Source organism: Melospiza melodia, chromosome Z (genome assembly GCF_035770615.1).
Source record: "Melospiza melodia melodia isolate bMelMel2 chromosome Z, bMelMel2.pri, whole genome shotgun sequence".
NCBI classification, from domain to species: Eukaryota; Metazoa; Chordata; class Aves; order Passeriformes; family Passerellidae; genus Melospiza; species Melospiza melodia.
The window spans coordinates 11,293,345-11,311,203 of record NC_086226.1 but is presented as its reverse complement, the minus strand read 5'-3'; the positions used below and the strand labels follow the sequence as shown (position 1 = coordinate 11,311,203).

At 36.0% G+C, this 17,859-nt stretch overlaps 1 protein-coding gene across 1 annotated transcript in view; it reads right to left on the bottom strand.

Annotated features, from left to right (window-relative positions):
* Positions 1-17,859, bottom strand: part of SPEF2 (sperm flagellar 2) — a 74,902-nt gene that overhangs the window by 45,623 nt on the left and 11,420 nt on the right. Inside the window, exons 5-14 of the mRNA XM_063179651.1 lie at positions 17,253-17,332; positions 16,213-16,426; positions 10,888-11,076; positions 9,435-9,622; positions 8,012-8,180; positions 2,840-3,056; positions 2,234-2,364; positions 1,801-2,017; positions 1,220-1,305; positions 324-427 (exon numbers count right to left, since the gene is read on the bottom strand). Coding sequence (XP_063035721.1) covers positions 324-427; positions 1,220-1,305; positions 1,801-2,017; positions 2,234-2,364; positions 2,840-3,056; positions 8,012-8,180; positions 9,435-9,622; positions 10,888-11,076; positions 16,213-16,426; positions 17,253-17,332 — 1,595 coding nt within the window. The remainder of the gene's footprint in view (positions 1-323; positions 428-1,219; positions 1,306-1,800; positions 2,018-2,233; positions 2,365-2,839; positions 3,057-8,011; positions 8,181-9,434; positions 9,623-10,887; positions 11,077-16,212; positions 16,427-17,252; positions 17,333-17,859) is intronic.

The following is a 17,859-nucleotide window of genomic DNA, read 5'->3' as shown; positions in this document are numbered from 1 at the left end:
TTTTAAATCAGAAGAAAATAACATCAAGTCTAATTAAAGTGAAAAATTCAGAAACAAAATTATTTTTGCTGTCTTGATAAATAAAGATTTCAAAATCACTCTAGAGACTGCTCAGAGGCATAATTTAAGTTTTCTCAAATAAATCTTTTGCTCAAGTAATAAATAGGAAAATCTATTTTATAATTTACAGTATACTAATGGGAGTAATACAACTTAAATTATATTCATGTTAGAACTTAAGTGCTAATTGCATTTCAGGATAGCTGAGACAATTTTCTGTCAAACAAGAGTAGATAAAAGCAAGCATCTATACAATTTCATACGCAATGGCTTCCAATAGGATGTCAATTAGTAATTCATCGGGAACACTTTTTCCGTTCTTCAGCCATTTCTGTAATTCAGCACCAAGTTTGGCACGCACAGACAGCTGTGGAAGAGTGCAACAGAAGTATGCTCAGAATGTCCATAACTGTCATTAAAAAGAGTTGTTGAAAAGTGTGTGACTCCACATTTCATATCATATACTATTTATTTATTTATTTATTTATTTATTTATATTGGGGCTGGTGGCTGTTATTTATCAATAACAGTTGGGGCGAGTCTATTAAGGAGAATAGACCATTTTTAAATTATAAAAAAATGCCTAGTTTAATTGAAATCTCAACCTAATTTCCATGATTATACTCAAAAAAATGCTGAAAAAAACAAGATAGAGAAACTAAGGATATGAAGGCCAAGAAATTAAAATTAAGTGTTCTGATTCTCAGCTTATTCTGATATCCATTACCACTGATTATTTCATACAGCAGCACATAAATTCATTAGTATTACAAGTATTCTTTTATATCATAGCTCCAGAAGTAATTTTGAATTAGCAGTAGGCCATAAAGATCACTGTAGAATTAAGCATTTTTAACGTAAAGAAAAGAAACCTTGTCACAGGAGGAATTACCTGCTTGGCTGCAGCAAGCAGAAATACATTTTTGCTAACTCAGAAATGCCATAGAAAATACCACATCTTATGTAAATGTGAGATTTCACTAAAAATATAGAATTTTAATAAGATGTACAACTCTAAACAACATGCAGAGGAACAGATTTTCACATTTTTTCATATTTCAGAAAACACTTGAAGTCATGTCAGTAATTCAGAATTATGAACTTAACCATTTCTACGGATGTATTTTTATAAAGTAGAAACTAAAACTGGACTACTAACCTTGGATAGGCCATCCTGATTGCTATCCAATTCAAATTCTTCCTGGATTTCTTCCTGTGATGTATCCTTTTCAACAGGACAATTGTCTAAAATAAAGTTTGATGATGCTATTACTATCAAATTCATTATTACAGATAAAGAATAATAGTACATGGTTTGTTATTGTTCTTTGAACAAATCAATACAGAAGGTACATAAAATTGTTAGAATCATAGGAGCATTGAGAAATTTAGGTTGGAAGCAACTTCTCCATGTCACCTGGTTCAAATACAACCTTCTGCTCAAAGTGGCATCAGTTATAAGGTCCGACTAGGTTTCTCAGTTGTTTACCCCATGTGATCTGGAAAACCTACAAAGATGGAGACTACACTAACTCTCCAGGAAATTTGTTTCAGTATTTGGCTTTCTTCATGGGGAAAAGGCCTTGTCTTGTGTCTAGGCAGAAAGGTAACAAAAAGGGCTTTTGCAGATCTCTCCACAATAGAAGGGCTGGGGAAAACGTCTGCTGGGACAAGCAAACGACTGAGGTATCCCAAGACCCTGAGACACACAGGAAAATCTGTGCAACGAGAAATACTTACCTGCGTTAAGTTCTGTGGTGGGTTCTGTGGTGGGTTCTGTGCTAAGTGCTGTGGTAAGTTCTGTGGTTGGTTCTGTGCTAAGTTCCGTGCTGGGTTCTGTGGTAAGTGCTATGGTAAGTTCCGTGCTGGGTTCTGTGGTAAGTTCTGTGGTAAGTTGTGCATCTGTGGTTTCCAGCTCCTCTAGATTTGGTGGTGAATTTGGTAAGTTCTCCTGGTCCTTCTATCAAATATGACAGGAAATGGATTAGAATGAAAATGACATTTTACAGAAAAAACTAGCCTGTAAATTCAAGCTGAATCTTCCAGTCTTACCTGTCAAAATTTAGAATTAAGTCAGAAATTGAGTAAAAAAATTCAAACATGCTTTTTTCCTTACACATTTCATTCCCATCTACCTGTTAGAGCCAAGACCAAAACTAGGGAATATACTTACCTCATTTTGCTCTCCAGAACTCTCTGCTTCCTGTGATATTATGCTGGATTCACTTTTCATTTCATTATTAAGAAAAGCTTCAATGGCCTCCTGAACCAGAGTACCAACAGATAGTACCTGAATATTGCAAACTAATACACAAAAATATTAGATAGCTACAATATGAGTTGAGTATACATACAGAGAAACTATTACAATCAGTTAAATTAATTATTTAATCTGGGCTTCTAATGTAAATTGTTTTCAGTCTTTCTTCTCTGTAACTACTTCACAGTATCTATCGACAATCACATAGTTATCCTGCTAGTCTCTTCTAAAACCAGTATCTCCAAAGAAGTTCACCAAAAGCATGTCCCAATTCTAAACAAAGAAGTATTAACATTACAGTACAATATTAATATTACTTTCAAGTTCCAGTGTTCCTAAGTTTATTTTGAAATATAACAAAGGAATGACATGCAATCAACCCCAGCAAAATACAGATGCATCTGAGGTTCAAGAATTATTAATGCAAGGATTTTCTCAAACAATTTTAATTTAAGAGTGGGATTTTAACACAAACATTTTAAAGAATTTTAGGCAAACAAACAAACAAACAACCTCTACCTTTTTCAATAAACTTTGCACAGGTAGTTTTTCCACTAAACATTTTTCCCAAAACACATCCCTTGACAGGAAATGAAGGAAATTCACGTGAAGATTTGGGTTTTGGAGGATAGAACATTTCCATCAGTCTACGAAGTATATGACCCAATATGTTATTATTAGGAGGAGGTTTGTTTTCACTGTTCTCTTCAGCTGGGCTCCATTCACCTGTCATACTCTGTATAAATGACAAATTAGCAAATCTCAATATTGCTACAATCTTGCCTTCCATCTTTCTAAATATACGTACTTATTAACATTAAAAATACATAAAATAATGAAATTTGAATAGTACTCAATAACAACATCATTTTTAGAATAGAACCTCATTAAAACCTATAATTATGTCATAATCATTAAATATTTATCAATATTCGCTAATAACTAGTTGAGAGACAAGTACTTATATAAACATTTTCATAGATTCTGTGATTCTGCCTCTGGATGGATGCCATAGAGAAAATACAACAAAAGGTTCATGAGTTAAGGACAGGAAGAGATCACTCACCAGTTACCACTATGGGGAAACAGACTCAAAAATAGACTTGACCTGGGGGAACTGGTTGAAATTACTATGAATCAAAATCAGACAGGATGGTGAGCACTAAAACAAATCCTACAAACATCGTCCTCCCAGCCCTCCCTCCTTTCCAGGCTAAACTTTATTCCAAATTGTGTAATTCCTCCTGCCCTGCAGAACAAGAGAACAGGAAATGGGGGTTATGTTCAATTCATCATGTTGCTTCTGCTGCTGCTTTCTCCTCAGAGTGGAACGTTCATCTGCTCCAGCATGCAGTCCTTCTCACAGGAGACAGTCCTCCACCAATATAGCCAGCCTGAGCCCTCCTTATGGGCTACAATTCACAAATGGCTCCAATTTGGTCCCTTTCATGGGGTACAGCCTTCCATGAACACGCTGCTCCAACATGGGTCCCCCATGGAGTCACAAGTCCTTCCAGGGAGCCTGCTCCAGTGAGGGGCTGCTCTCTGCACAGGCCACAGCTCCTGCCAGGAACCTGCTCCATCACGGGCTGCTCTCTGCACAGGCCACAGCTCCTGCCAGGAACCTGCTCCATCACGGGCTGCTCTCTGCACAGGCCACAGCTCCTGCCAGGGAACCTGCTCCATCACAGGCTGCTCTCTGCACAGGCCACAGCTCCTGCCAGGGAACCTGCTCCATCACGGGCTGCTCTCTGCACAGGCCACAGCTCCTGCCAGGAACCTGCTCCATCACGGGCTGCTCTCTGCACAGGCCACAGCTCCTGCCAGGAGCCTGCTCCAGTGAGGGGCTCCTCTCTGCACAGGCCACAGCTCCTGCCAGGAACCTGCTCCAGTGAGGGGCTGCTCTCTGCACAGGCCACAGCTCCTGCCAGGAGCCTGCTCCAGTGAGGGGCTGCTCTCTGCACAGGCCACAGCTCCTGCCAGGAGCCTGCTCCAGTGAGGGGCTGCTCTCTGCACAGGCCACAGCTCCTGCCAGGGGCCTGCTCCAGCACGGGCTTCCATGGGGTCCCAGCCTCCTTCAGGCACACCCAGCTGTTCTGCTGTGGCTCCTCCAGGGGCTGCAGGTGGATCTCTGCACCACCATGAGCTTCCATGGGTTAGGGTAGGATCTAAACAACAGAGCATGGAGCACTTCCTCCTCTTCATTCACCACTGACCTCAGTGTCCGCAGAGCTGTTCCTCTCACAACTTCTCACTCCTCTCTTCTCTGACATCTGCACAAAACCTTTTTTTTCTTCTTAAATATTTTATCACAGAGTTGTCACTGCTATCCCTGGTTGGCTCAGCCTGGGCCAGTGACAAGACCACCTTGGAGTCGGCGCTGGCAGTGACACATGGGACATGGGGGAAGCTTTCAGCAGACTCTCGGAGAAGCCACGTCTGCAGCTCCCCACTACCAGAACTTTGCTGAGCAAATTTAATACAGATTCCTGTATCACTTCTTTAATTCCATAAACATGAAAAGTAATTTCACCAATATTATAGAATTAATCAGTAGCTGATTTTTGTACTAGAAATTCACTATCCTAATATTCTGCATTCTAAAATTGGGCAACATTATTGCCCAGTATCACTCTGCAAATTTCATTAATAAAGATTTCAAATATATGTATTTGCCTAACACACATTCAATAGAGATAAAAAAAAAAAAATCAAACCAAAGCCAGCGACTCAAACAAGTTCAAACTTCATTAAGGGAAGGAAATATCGAGTAGAAACTTCCAGTTCATCTACCCTGAGATAAATAGAAATTTATCGATTGTATGATTTAATAGGTTTTAGTAGTAAAGATCATTTCATTGAAAATCACACTGGAAGAATGAAAGAATGTAGTCCAAAGAATGGAACACAGAACTGTACTGTTACTCTACCAGTTTCGCATCTTATAGCATAAGGGAAGTCCAGCTGTCCTGGAGTTTATGCTGCAAGAATCTAAAAGATATTTTAGTATGCAGAATAATACTAGTCCTGTATTAATATTCATTTGGTTGGAGAATATTAAACAGCTGTTTGGAAATGTGTAGACTAATAATATTTCCCATAAGACTCTAGTTTGTCTCTTCATTTTGGGTGCACAACAAAGCTTTGAAGGCAAAGTCAAAGATTTCAGCCAGGAACATTCCAAGCAGGTAAAAAGGAAGAAAAAACTGGTTCACAATGAGACTAGTAAAGCATGGTAAAAGATTGCACAGAGAATCTGTGAAATGTCTATCCTTGGAATAACTGAAAGTTGACCAAATAATGCTAAGCAACCTCACCTGACTCAGAAGCTGGCCCTGCTTTAAGCAAATGACCTTCACAAGCCTTTAATCAAAACCATTGTGTCATTCTATAAATTAAATATTTCATCACCATCAACAGAAGTAAACAATGCTAAAGTTCTACTCAAAGATAAGGTTTTGAACTAATGTTCTGGGTAGAATATGCAACATTCTCCTGAATTTACAATCTGGACCATGTATTGCCATAGCATACATTTTACCAGTAGAACATGATCAATGCTGACTTTGAACATGTCTACTAGAACAAAAAAAACAATTTAATTATCAGTCTAAAATAAATTTAAATTAATATTAGAAGTCATTTATTTTTAATAAGTATAAACAAATAAAGTAAAAACTTTTGGGTTGCACCATATCCCCTCTCTATCATCTCTCAGAAAACATACTTCTTCATGTGTAATTGAAAAGACATCCTTAACAAAACCCAAATACTTGCACTATCTGAATGATTTTTCTTTAAACCTATAGGTAGAGAAGGGTTAAATTCTATTAGACTTCTAGAAAAAATTAATTCCAAGTGGAATGGGTTAGCCCACTTTTCAGTTATCTGACCCTTTTAACCAGAGGACTGCTGGACTGTACCTCTCATGAGGTAAAATAGTTTACCTTTCAGAAACAATTTTTCAGCCATTCACATGGGAGTTATGTAATTCATGGTCAGTACTTTTGAACAAAACAAGCAATTATTGCAGCAGTACCTAATGCTAAGCTTGGTTTTTGGTTATTGTGTTCATTTATTAAGTGATTAGCCATAACTTATAACATGGTAGTTTCAAAAACTTATTCTCACAATAAAATATAATATGTAATGTGCAATGGACTGATGGCACTGCATTTTCTTGTATTTTATCAAATACGCCTGGCACTTTTAGCTGGTATGCCTAATGTAGGGAAGGTATTCCTGAGAGATGCCAAACTGCCTGTCCTGGGCTTTTTTCAGAAACATAAGGAAAATCTCTACAAACATTGTGAGAATGACCAGCCAACAAATTTTTATCTAGAAGCAAGACTTTGAAAGAATTAGCTGTTCACTTAGGTTTTTAGAAGACATAAGTATGAACTGGTGCCAACAATTTCACACGTCATATGATGCCAGTTTTTGATTAATAATGATTCAGAAAGGCATAAGACTAACAACATCTGGGAATAAATTAAATACAAAATAATTTGAAATAGCCTGGCAGGAAAAAAGAGGCCTTAAATGTATCAATAAATTTTTCTGACATTCAGTGATGTTACACTTATAGAAGATTACTGAGAATTCATAATGTAAACAAAACTATGACTGAAAAACTTAATTTTTCATTAGTGCTCTCTGTTTCCTGCCTATCTTTTATGTCCTCCTTGCTGACTTTGTGCATAGCCCTTTTTTCACCAAAGAAAATAATCATAAAATTCATACATGAATTGGTACGCTGTGAAGTAGGACCTTATAAAGAGATAAATCAGAAAAGCATATGTTAAAAATGAATACAGTAAATTGAGCTTTCAGGCATTCATCACAGAAACTCATAATGGACATCTATACTCACTGCAAAACAAAAATGTACCAAGTGGCTCAGGATGTAGAAAAAATTAAACATATATTGTAGTTATAAATCCCCAACAAGAAAAAGACTGGGTACTTGCCATGATTTTGTCACATTCTACTCATAAGGCTATTTGAAAAGTCTAAATATGTAGTGGGATTTAATTAATATAACCATGAATATAATTTTTAAAAAACTGTACAACATATTTTAACAAGGAACCATCAACCCTTAATCTTTCAATTTTGAAATAACACTGATGTATTGAAAAGTTGATGAAGTTAATATACCCTGAAAAATATTTACTTGTATTCTAACAGAAGATTAAGAAAAATGTCAGCCATTTTTAATAATTTCCAAAAAAGGTTACTGTATTAAAACAAATAGTTCACTCAAACCAATACGTCTTGCTAGAAAGCTTTCACTCAAAAATGCTGAAATTAAGAGTTCAGGTTTTGTAACATTTCTGGTATTTCATTTTACTGTTTTTACTGGTTACATTCTGTTGCATTTTCCAATCTGGTAATGTTAACTATACCTTTAAATTTCAATTAGCTGAAAATTCACTGCATTGCAATTAACATGTTGGTCCTACAACTCATGAAATATAATCAAGGTTATACATAAGAATGGAATTATAACTCCTACTAATATCAAATACAGTTTTCATACAAAACATCAGGCAATGAAAAGAAAATGCTTGTCTAAACTTGCCAACAGAAACCAGTAATAGACCAAAATGCAAGATCACAACATGAAATTTATGATTTTGAAAAAGCAAGGTGTATTATCTTCCATTACGCCTCATCAGTTTGGTGTACCTTGTATTCACCATAATCTTTTTCATCTAACAGACTGATTTTATTCAGCTCTACAAGTTGTTCTGGGCTAGGTTCATCCGACAAAGGTTGAACTGAGGCTTGTTCATATATTGGTTTTCCTTTAAAAAAAAGTTCCTTCCAATCCAGCATCAGTTTAAGTGGAACACGGCTGCATAAAAATGAAAAAAGGGAAAAGAAAAAAAAAACAGTTTTAAACAAAAAATTAGAAGGTTGGTTATTTGACAATATCCAATAGTGTACCGAAATTTACAAGAATTCCAATCATGAAACAAGCATATGCTAAACTAGGTATAGTTTATAATGCATTCTGTAATTATTACAGTCTCTTATAAGTGTTTGTTTCCTTTTATGACAGTTGTAGACACTTGTAGGCTTCAGTGTTTTCACAAATGTGTCATCACACAATATTTGGCTAGCAGAGCTGTGTAGCAACAGTTTTGTTATTGCTACTTTTCCCTGCCCCAAAATATTCTTTCTTTTGTGCTGTAAAGCCTTCTCTTACCAAAAAAATATATAGAATATTTTTTTCCTCAAAGTCAAAATTAATTCAGAATTATATGAATTAAACTTTTTCTTTAGTTAGTAATTTCACTAGACTATGTGCCTAGGTTGACTATTTTACCACATACTAAATAAGCCTAAATTTATATAATTTCTATTAAATAATCATGGGTATTTCATATTGTTACACTTTTATTATTTTAACATAAAATTACACTAAAAAGAAATAAGATTTTGGCATATTTTCTAATACTGTTAAGTCTAAGCCAACAGTCAAATCACTGAGTATTAATGAAAGAACCACAGCAATAACTCCCCACTCCACAATATTTGAAACACTTCTACAGCATGGGCACTTGGAGATTACTGCCTTTGTAGGACCTTCTCAAAAACCCTGTGTAATTAGGGCATGTCAGAAGAGGGAATCATAGCATGGAGGACTCAGGAGAACCTGGGCTCAGTTGATGTATTTTGGACACTCCAGGCAGCATATATAACTTGGGAAATCCATCCTGTTTGTATTATTCTGAGGAAGTGTTCACCTAGTGAAGCAAACTAGGATGAGATGAGCACCATTCAGTTTTAACTTTTAACTAAGGAATTTGTTAATAAGAAAGGAAATCAGCAGTTCCACAAACTGTGGCACTAGTGGATTTTGGTCTCCTAAGAATTCAAGTCAGTTGAGTTTTCAAGAAATCATGCTAAGGCTGTAGCATTAGTTCACTCTGAATCACGCACCAGTCAATCCACACACAAAAATAATGCTACCATTCTCACATTCAAACTAATTCCAGCTGCCATGTAAAATATCTGAGAACTACATAATTTGCTATAATGCTTAAACCAGTCTGATTAATGCAGCCTAACAGCTGTTAGTTTTGCCTAGCAGCTACATACTCACTTGTTCGTCAGTTGACGATATTCTCCTACTTTTGTCGATATATCAATGATTTGGTCTATCATTTCCCAACACATAGAATAATGCTTTTTATAGCGTGCCTGAGCTCTTTCAGCAGCAATTTTCTCATGGTATTTTCTTTCTCTGGTTATTTGTTCTTCATTATCAATAGTTTCTTGCTTTGCAAGAGCCTAGAATTGTTTTAAGGAAAAAATTTGAGACTGCAATGAAAATGAAAGTGCAGAGGTACACAGTCCCGAAAATGAAAACTAACTTAAGAAACAAGAACAGCTTGATTCTCACCAGAGTTGCATAGCCAGCAGGCAGACTAACACATAAACAAATCTAAGCATTTTTATTCACTCTGTAAATTCCCATTTGTTTGCTTTCTAAAATAGAATAAAATAAAGGAGAAGCCCATTACTTCTTTTATGAATAACAGATTAAGACATATTCAGTCCTTGAGGGCAGTGAAATTGCAGCTTTCAGTGTAACAACCAGTTTAGAACATGTAATTTATCTTACTAGAGTCTGATCTTCAAGTAATTTCATATTATTGATGTTGCTCAATCTTTGAAAGATTTCTGGTCATGGTAGAAAATTATCAGTAGTTCCTGTAGTGGCGTGCTCCACCACCCTGTGGTGGTGGCTAAAAGCATACTTAAAGAGATGATGTGATCAAAAGCTATAGCTGCTGATTACATAGCATTCCACCTGTATTGGAGGATTTGTATTTGCTGATCATTTTTGATAGGAGAAAAAAAAATCTAGTATTACATTATGGCCTACCATGAGCATAGCACTTGGCAGTTTTCCACAGAATTGTAAGTCATTTTAATCAACTTAAAGTTTCAAAGCAGAAATTAGTTCTCATGAGTGAAACTACTCCAGCATTTTTCAAAAACAAACTTTAACAGATCATATCTAAATGAAATTAAGAGCATGATTTCTGAAACGGGAACTTAGGTTATTGTCCTGTTGCCTCTGTGAGACTGTGCCTTTTAAAACTCAGCACACAGAAAGTCTTCCTATGAAGACATTACAATCAATATGGAAGAAAAATCAGATTTTCAGTTACTCAGCTTTATCCCTTATTACAGGACCATGGAACAATAGAATGGTTTGGGTAGGAAGGGACCTTTAGAGGACACCTAGTTCAAACCTGCTGCCATGGGCAGGCCCAGCTTTCACTGGATCGGGTAGATTAGGTGTTCTTTCTCACTGCAAAATTCCCCCAGACTTCTAACACAGTATAAAATGCACTCAGTTCCACAGTTACAGTTACATCCTTATTGCTTATAGCTGTGACTTCGAACAAGGACAAAAGAATATATTTATCACTAAATCATCATGTCCCTAGAAAAGTCCTGAAGTCTCACAGTTAGCAACACAAATTCCATTTTGTAACAGGAAGTACTCTAGCACTCCTGCAGCAATTCACAGATCAATCTTTTACCGCTTCTCTGTCAAGGGCTTCCTGGAACTCCTTCCGCCGTCTTTCTTCATATTGCTTTTCCCTGAAAATTCTGTTTTGCCTTATCACCTCTTTTTCATGCCGAACGTGCATGAGTTGAGCAGCAATCCTTCGCTCATGCTGAGATTGTTTCATTAGCCTGTAAATGAGCTGCTCCTCCCGGTAAACCTTCTAAAAGACAAAAAATAATAGTACTAAGCACAGCTGATAAACTATTTCCTAGAAAACTCATCAGTGTCTAATATGAGAAATAGAAATGCTGTCATATAATGGCATTCACCTGCTTACATGGGACATCAATTCAGGACAACATTAATATCTATTTATTGGTACAATTTGCACAATCTATGTAAGAATTCAAAATATGTCTTAACTGAGATACCCGGTAAAAATACATCTGGTCAGACTAACTCCATTTTAATGTAGTTATTTCCCATGTGCAAAGAAACTGCAGCATATTTCAAATAACAGCTTCTTATCTGAATATATACCCTTTGTTCAAATCATTAATTTAACCCTGTTATTCACCAGTCCTATTCTCAGCCATAATCTTCAGCATCCTTGAGCAGTCTATTTTCTACAGATTTGAATTTTTTTCTTCTTTTGGGGGAATTGGGTAATTATATTCTCCATTCTTCCCTATTCAGCAGGCTGGGACTATGAGGAAAAATTTTTTCAAAACCAAGAAAAATACAAGACTTCTGGGTAATAGTTCCAGTGTCCTTACTGGGACATGAAAATAATATACTATGCAGTACAAAAGGAAAATCATTCTGAGCTATTGCTTGAGATGTGGTCTGTATGCACAGACATTTTGAAGGCTGTGAGTTGTTATTTTTTAAAGTATTCTTGAAACATAATAGTACCTTTTCACTGTTACACTTCTCCAGACTCTTCTTGGTATCTAAACTAATGCTTAATCTAACATCAAGTTTTGCCTTACTATCACAGTCTAAAACTCTTTTTGAGTCCTGAACAAAAACATCATCTTGCCTTATAAGCATTAATGCCAAATACCAATGCTACAGCAGAATTCTAGAGGAAATTTCTGATTTGCTGAATATTTGCTTCTGATGCATCAAAACTGCTATGAAATGTACTCAAATTTAAGGACTTAAATTGGGATCTGATTTGAAGATCTCAAATTCATTCTCCTAAAAACAGTGGCACAAGTAAAGTCAGTCAGTAATAATTAAAAAAAACCCCAAAAAATAAAAAACAAAAATACACCAAAATAAAGTATCAAAATAAAGTATTTTCTTTCAATCTGTTTTTTTCATCAGCTGTCTGTGACAGAGAGGGCAAAGCACCTTATGTAACTTCATCTATAAATGAAAAATCCAACTTGATTGTATATGACATTATCTATGAAAAAATTCTATGAAGAGATCTATATCTGTCCTACAGAATGGTGTCAGGATACCTGTAATAGAATTCTAATGCAAAGCATGACTGCAACAGTTGCAATAATAAGAGAAGAACTTTCTAAATAATTTAGATTTTAATGCTGATGGTGGGGAGAAGCTAAACAAACAAACAAGCATGTAAATCTCTTTCCATAGTTTTTAAGTTCCTTTCCCTAGAAATAAGTACCCTCTAATTAAATTCTGGTGACTTGAAAATATTAAGCAACTATAAAAATATCTTAATATTTTCCTTATTTTAACCAAAATGTGGGCTTTGCCCTCTTCTTTCCTAGTACTGAGTCTCAAGACAGTCCCCATTAAAAATGGGCACTCATCTCAGGCCTTAATCATAGAGTCCTTCACCTGGATGCTATATTATCTCTCTACAAAACTTTTCACTAAATAAAGACGTCATTTCAATTATGTCTTTTTTTTGTTCTTTATCTGTAGCATACTATTTGTAAATTGTTTGCCTATGGAGGGAATTATCATCATACATCCAATGGAAAACAATGCAGTCATCACAACTTCACTCCCTGTGTCACTTAATACAGCTCAGGTAATAAAATTTTCCAATACTGCTGCCTACTGAAGAGTTAATCTGTCCATTTTCTCTTACCTTCATGAGCTGAAGGCAATAACAGGAGGCACAGTGCCCTTTTCTGCCTCAATTCTATCCACTGTTTCATGGTACTTAGTATTTCAATTAAGATTTCAAAGAAGAGCAGAGGTTACACAATTTACTTCCTATTGCAAGTAAATATCCTTAATTTTTTTCATTAGTTGCTGCTTACCCTCAACCACAAATTATTACAGCAGTAAGAAGCCTTCCCTAGTAGAAAACTGATGTTAAATTCCTTATTGGCAGGGAATTGAAGGAGCCACCACCTAACAGAGTGCTCAAACCCTAACTTGTCATGCTCAAATCAACTGAATGGTGCAAATTGGTCCACTGAGAAATTAAAACACCTTCTCTAGGTGAATTTCCTCTTCATAAAGGAAATTGGAAGATGCTCCTTTAGAACACTTCACAGCAGACAAAACAGATTTTCAGTGAGAAAACTGAAGAGAACTTCAGTATTTTAAGTGATCAAATACTTTGTCATACTCACTAGGCCTAAAGAGAGCCAGTAGGAAATTCCTCAGGAACAAGAAAAACAGAAAGGCAATTAACTCAAAACTTCACAACAGACAAATAAGGATTCAGAACTCCAAACTCGTACTTTCCAAAAGGATCCTCATTGGATGGAGGAGTGCAGCATTAGTAGCTATCTTTCACACAAAAAGGAATGCAGAAAGTACTCAAGCCAAAGGCTGGAAAGTTTTGAAACTTCTGAACATACAAGGACAGAAAATAAAAATTGTAGAAAAAGTTTGTGACCTAACATTTTCTACCAACATCTCCACGGAGAACTGTGAAGTGCTGGAAGAAATCATAAATATCACAAATAGGACAACTTAGTAATACTTTGAAAAATTACTACTAAGAAAGCAAAATAGACGCTTTTTTCAGTTTACCTACTTAAGACAACAGTGGCATCCAGTGGCCAAACATTAACGTGTTTACGTTTTATGTAGTTCATACATAGTTACTATATCATGTTCTTCTATTTTTCTATTTCTTTGTTTGATTTACATAAAGGTGAGACATTTCTGTGTGCTGTTGTGCAGTCATAAATGACCATTTTATGACCAAAACTTGGAGCTTAGCACACACAAATCTATTGGATTGACAAGTAATAAGGTAGTAACAATTTGTTTCTTCTACCATTTTCACATTCTCAATTTACTGCTGATAGTAAATTATGTCTGATAATTTTTTTAATCAGACACATAAAATCTGAACAGAGCATTAAAAATAGCATGTACAAATCACCAATAATTTGTTGAAATGGTGGAGATAAAGGTTCAGTTGGCATGAAGACACAACTGTCAAATACTTTCAACACCTGCCTATGAAAATCCGACTGGCATCATGCTGTGCTCCACCTAGAGTACTGTCATGTAATTGTAAAGTATTTTCTCTCCAAAGCTCCACCTTGCAGCGTACCAAAAAACCAAAAAATTGAACAAGATTATTTTAATAAACTTTTATAAATATGAAAACACATTACAGCACTCTGAAGGGATGAAATTCCTTCCACTCTAAATGATCCCATGCCATGTTCAAGATTTATGCAGTGGAGCTAAAACTCAGACCTGAATGCACATAAACAGCTGCAATTTCAGTCAATAAACCCTTTCTGGTTCAATACTTAATAGATGGAAAAAGCAATCTTGAACTATTTTATATATTCATTCATTTTTAAAAGAGCTTCCCACTTCTCTTAAGTAACATCTAATGTCTGAAATCTCACAAAGTTCCAACAACACAGTTTTTCCTCTGTTAATTTAGGACCAAATTACCACTAAATATATTCTCTAATATGGTCAGATTACTGTTTCAGTCAAACGCTAATTTGTCTCTCCTTCTAGTTCCTGCAGTCTGTGATTTCAATTGTTTGTATAGCAAAGCTGATTTTTCTTCCTGGGAAGCAAGGAACACTATTGCTGGTTTTCACTTGATTTGGAGCCTCTCTAGAGGCAGTCTGAGCTGCTGTATCCACCAAGTGCTCTGGAGGCCAGTAGCCATGGCTGTTAGAATCACTGGTCCACACTGCAGGGGCTGCAAGAGCTGAGTGCTTAAAGAGCCAGTTTTGGGACTGCGGTGATTTCAGACAGGTGGGTTGCAAAACCTGTTCATGGCCTATGCGTATCAACAAGAATGTGATATAAATCTCTTTGAATAAGAACTCGGAGACAGGAGTTATGCAGAGATAGACCTTTCCAAGTCACTACTGGTGTTTTTCAAGAATATGACTGTGATAGACATTGAGCAGCCCTTAACTTCTAGATGTTTACCCCAACAAACTTCTTCTTAACATTTCCAAAAAATTTCCAGACATTAGATGTCAAGGCTCTAAAAATATATATATGTGCGATAACTCATATTTTCAGAGATACTGCACATCTGAAATACTGCTATTATGAGATATTATTATTACTAGTATTATTAGTATTAGCAATAGAGATAGGCTCAGCTATATATGTTCAACACATATAAGGAACTCACAGGGAAATACTAAAATAAAAACATAACAGGAAATAAAAAAAAACCCAATAAGTTACAAGGCTGTGTTTTGATAGAATAATTATAAAAGAGACAATCTGTGAAATTAGTAATCTAAAAGCTGCTTTTTAAAGGAGTAATGTGTGAAAAACCATAAAAGCCTTGTGCTTTATGGGACAGGATTTAAATGCAATGATCTGCAACATTCATTTTTAGACACAACACAGACATTCTCCAGAGACATATCTTGTATTTCATAACACATCAAACACCAAATCTCTGACCTGCAAATAAAATTTTGATTCTTTATATCACCCAGCACAACCATTTCAAAATTCATGAGTCCAGATCAAAACCTTCCTATGACACGTTTGTAAATACAGGTTCTCAAACAAGGAATGCTATATTTTGTTGTTTTTAAATAACAGTCTTCTTTAGAACCAGTATACATTTTGATAGCAGAGGCTGTCCACTTTTGAGGGAGGGAGGCAGGGAATAGAAGGCAGTCCTGCAGTAGATTTTTAATAATCTTTTTTCTGCTGCCCCAATTTCATTCTTTTAAGTTTATAAGTATGGTGTATGCCGTAAGGGTGGTGATGAAGAACAGCCAACCTTTCATATTTTTCTGAGATTAACATAAAAGAGATATTTAGACATAAGTGTGTATAAGTCCCTTTATCCCCTTCAAATTTTATTTAGCCTTCCAGAAGTACTTGTTTCATATTTGTAAGCACATTTTAGATTACTAGTTAAATGCACATGGACTATGTATTTCAGCATACAATTTCCCACCTCTTGAATCTCATGTATTGCTAACTGATCCACTAGCATTTTTCGTCGTCTCTTTGCTCGTTGCTCTCTAGCGAATGTATCTTCCTGTACACGTTTTTGAATTTTCCTTAAATATTCATCATCTGAATAAATATTTAACAGCTCAGTTCTTGTTGCTGGTATAGTTTCTAGATTTGCTTCTTGAAACTTCTGTGTTTGCAATTCTTGCATATCACTGATTGAAGAAAAGAAAGACTGGAATTAGCATTCTTATGGGTCTTTTCACACAGGTGCCTGTATAGTTATGTGCAAGTCTAACAAATGTAGAACATCTCTTTGTGGGCTCTGTGGCTACTTCCTGACAATGTCCACTAGGTCCAGAGGATGTTTTCAGCACTGACTTGGGCCAACTAATCATTAATTTCTTTGTCAATGCAAAGCCAAATTCCACAGAAACAGGAAATTAGGATGGCTCATAGAATGCCAAAGAAACTTGAGTTACTCCTCAATATGGCCATACACTCTGAGTAGTTTTGCAGCTATTAATCACAGGTTTACACATGGAAATATCCACAGCAGTATGCAAGAGTGTTACATCTTCTGAGTAGGGCATGCATATCACCAGGGGTGGCAGAATGAAAATTACTGGCAATTAATCAACAAATAAATCAACATACAGATAAGTTTCAGGATAAAAGTTACTTCTTTTCCCTTTGGATTGTGTTACTGTGTATGCAAATTCACAACCATTCCTATCTTGCTGCAAGGGTAACTGACCTTACAGACCCAATGACTGAAATGAACAGAGAAATGACTTTTAAGCCTTTCCTAGCTGCACACATGGTAAAAAGTAGTGAAGGAAGCTTGAGCTCTCCCTACTAACTTAAGGTAACTTCAACACTGCAACTGTGTTGAACCTGAAATCAGCGCTAGTGTGGCATTCACACAAAGGATAATCACAGTTTAAACTAAAAGAAACATTATTCTTTAAGTAGCTGTATACATAGCAGATACCCGGCAGATCCTGCCTATTCTTAAAAAATTTGGTATCCAAATGTTACCTGTTGGTCACATGGCCATGTACTGCAGAGACATTTCCTGTCATAGACATCTCAAACTTTTCTATCTCCTTGTATACGTTCTGAAGAAGTAACACAGAATTTTATGTTTCCTTTCTCTTCACAAAGCAACACAAAGAAGGTTCAACAGAACAAGTACTAGGGAATCACTTTTACGTCATGTTAGTACAACAGAAATGCTTACACTGAAAATATTTTAAGCATCAGCTACACCAAGAATAAAGGCAAGTTGATTTCCACCTTTCACCTTTCACTTCCTTCCCCTCTTCCCCTTTTCTAGCTACATCTACTTCTACCAGCCAGAAAATCTAGAATTTTCCAGCTGTTCTTTCTGCAGGACAATTCTGATTTTCCATAGGGCTCTAGCAGAGTATGTTATTCTCACCATATGGGGATTTGAAATAAAATACTCTGGAATATGATCTCATTTAGTAACTTGAATGTAACCCTAATAGTTATTCAAGTAACTGTCTTACTATAGTTTACCAAACTTTAGATTTAAAGACACCTGCTACTGTTGCCCAGTTGTAAAAAGCAATAATAGTTGCACGACTAATGACAATACAATCCATGAACTTGAATTACAATC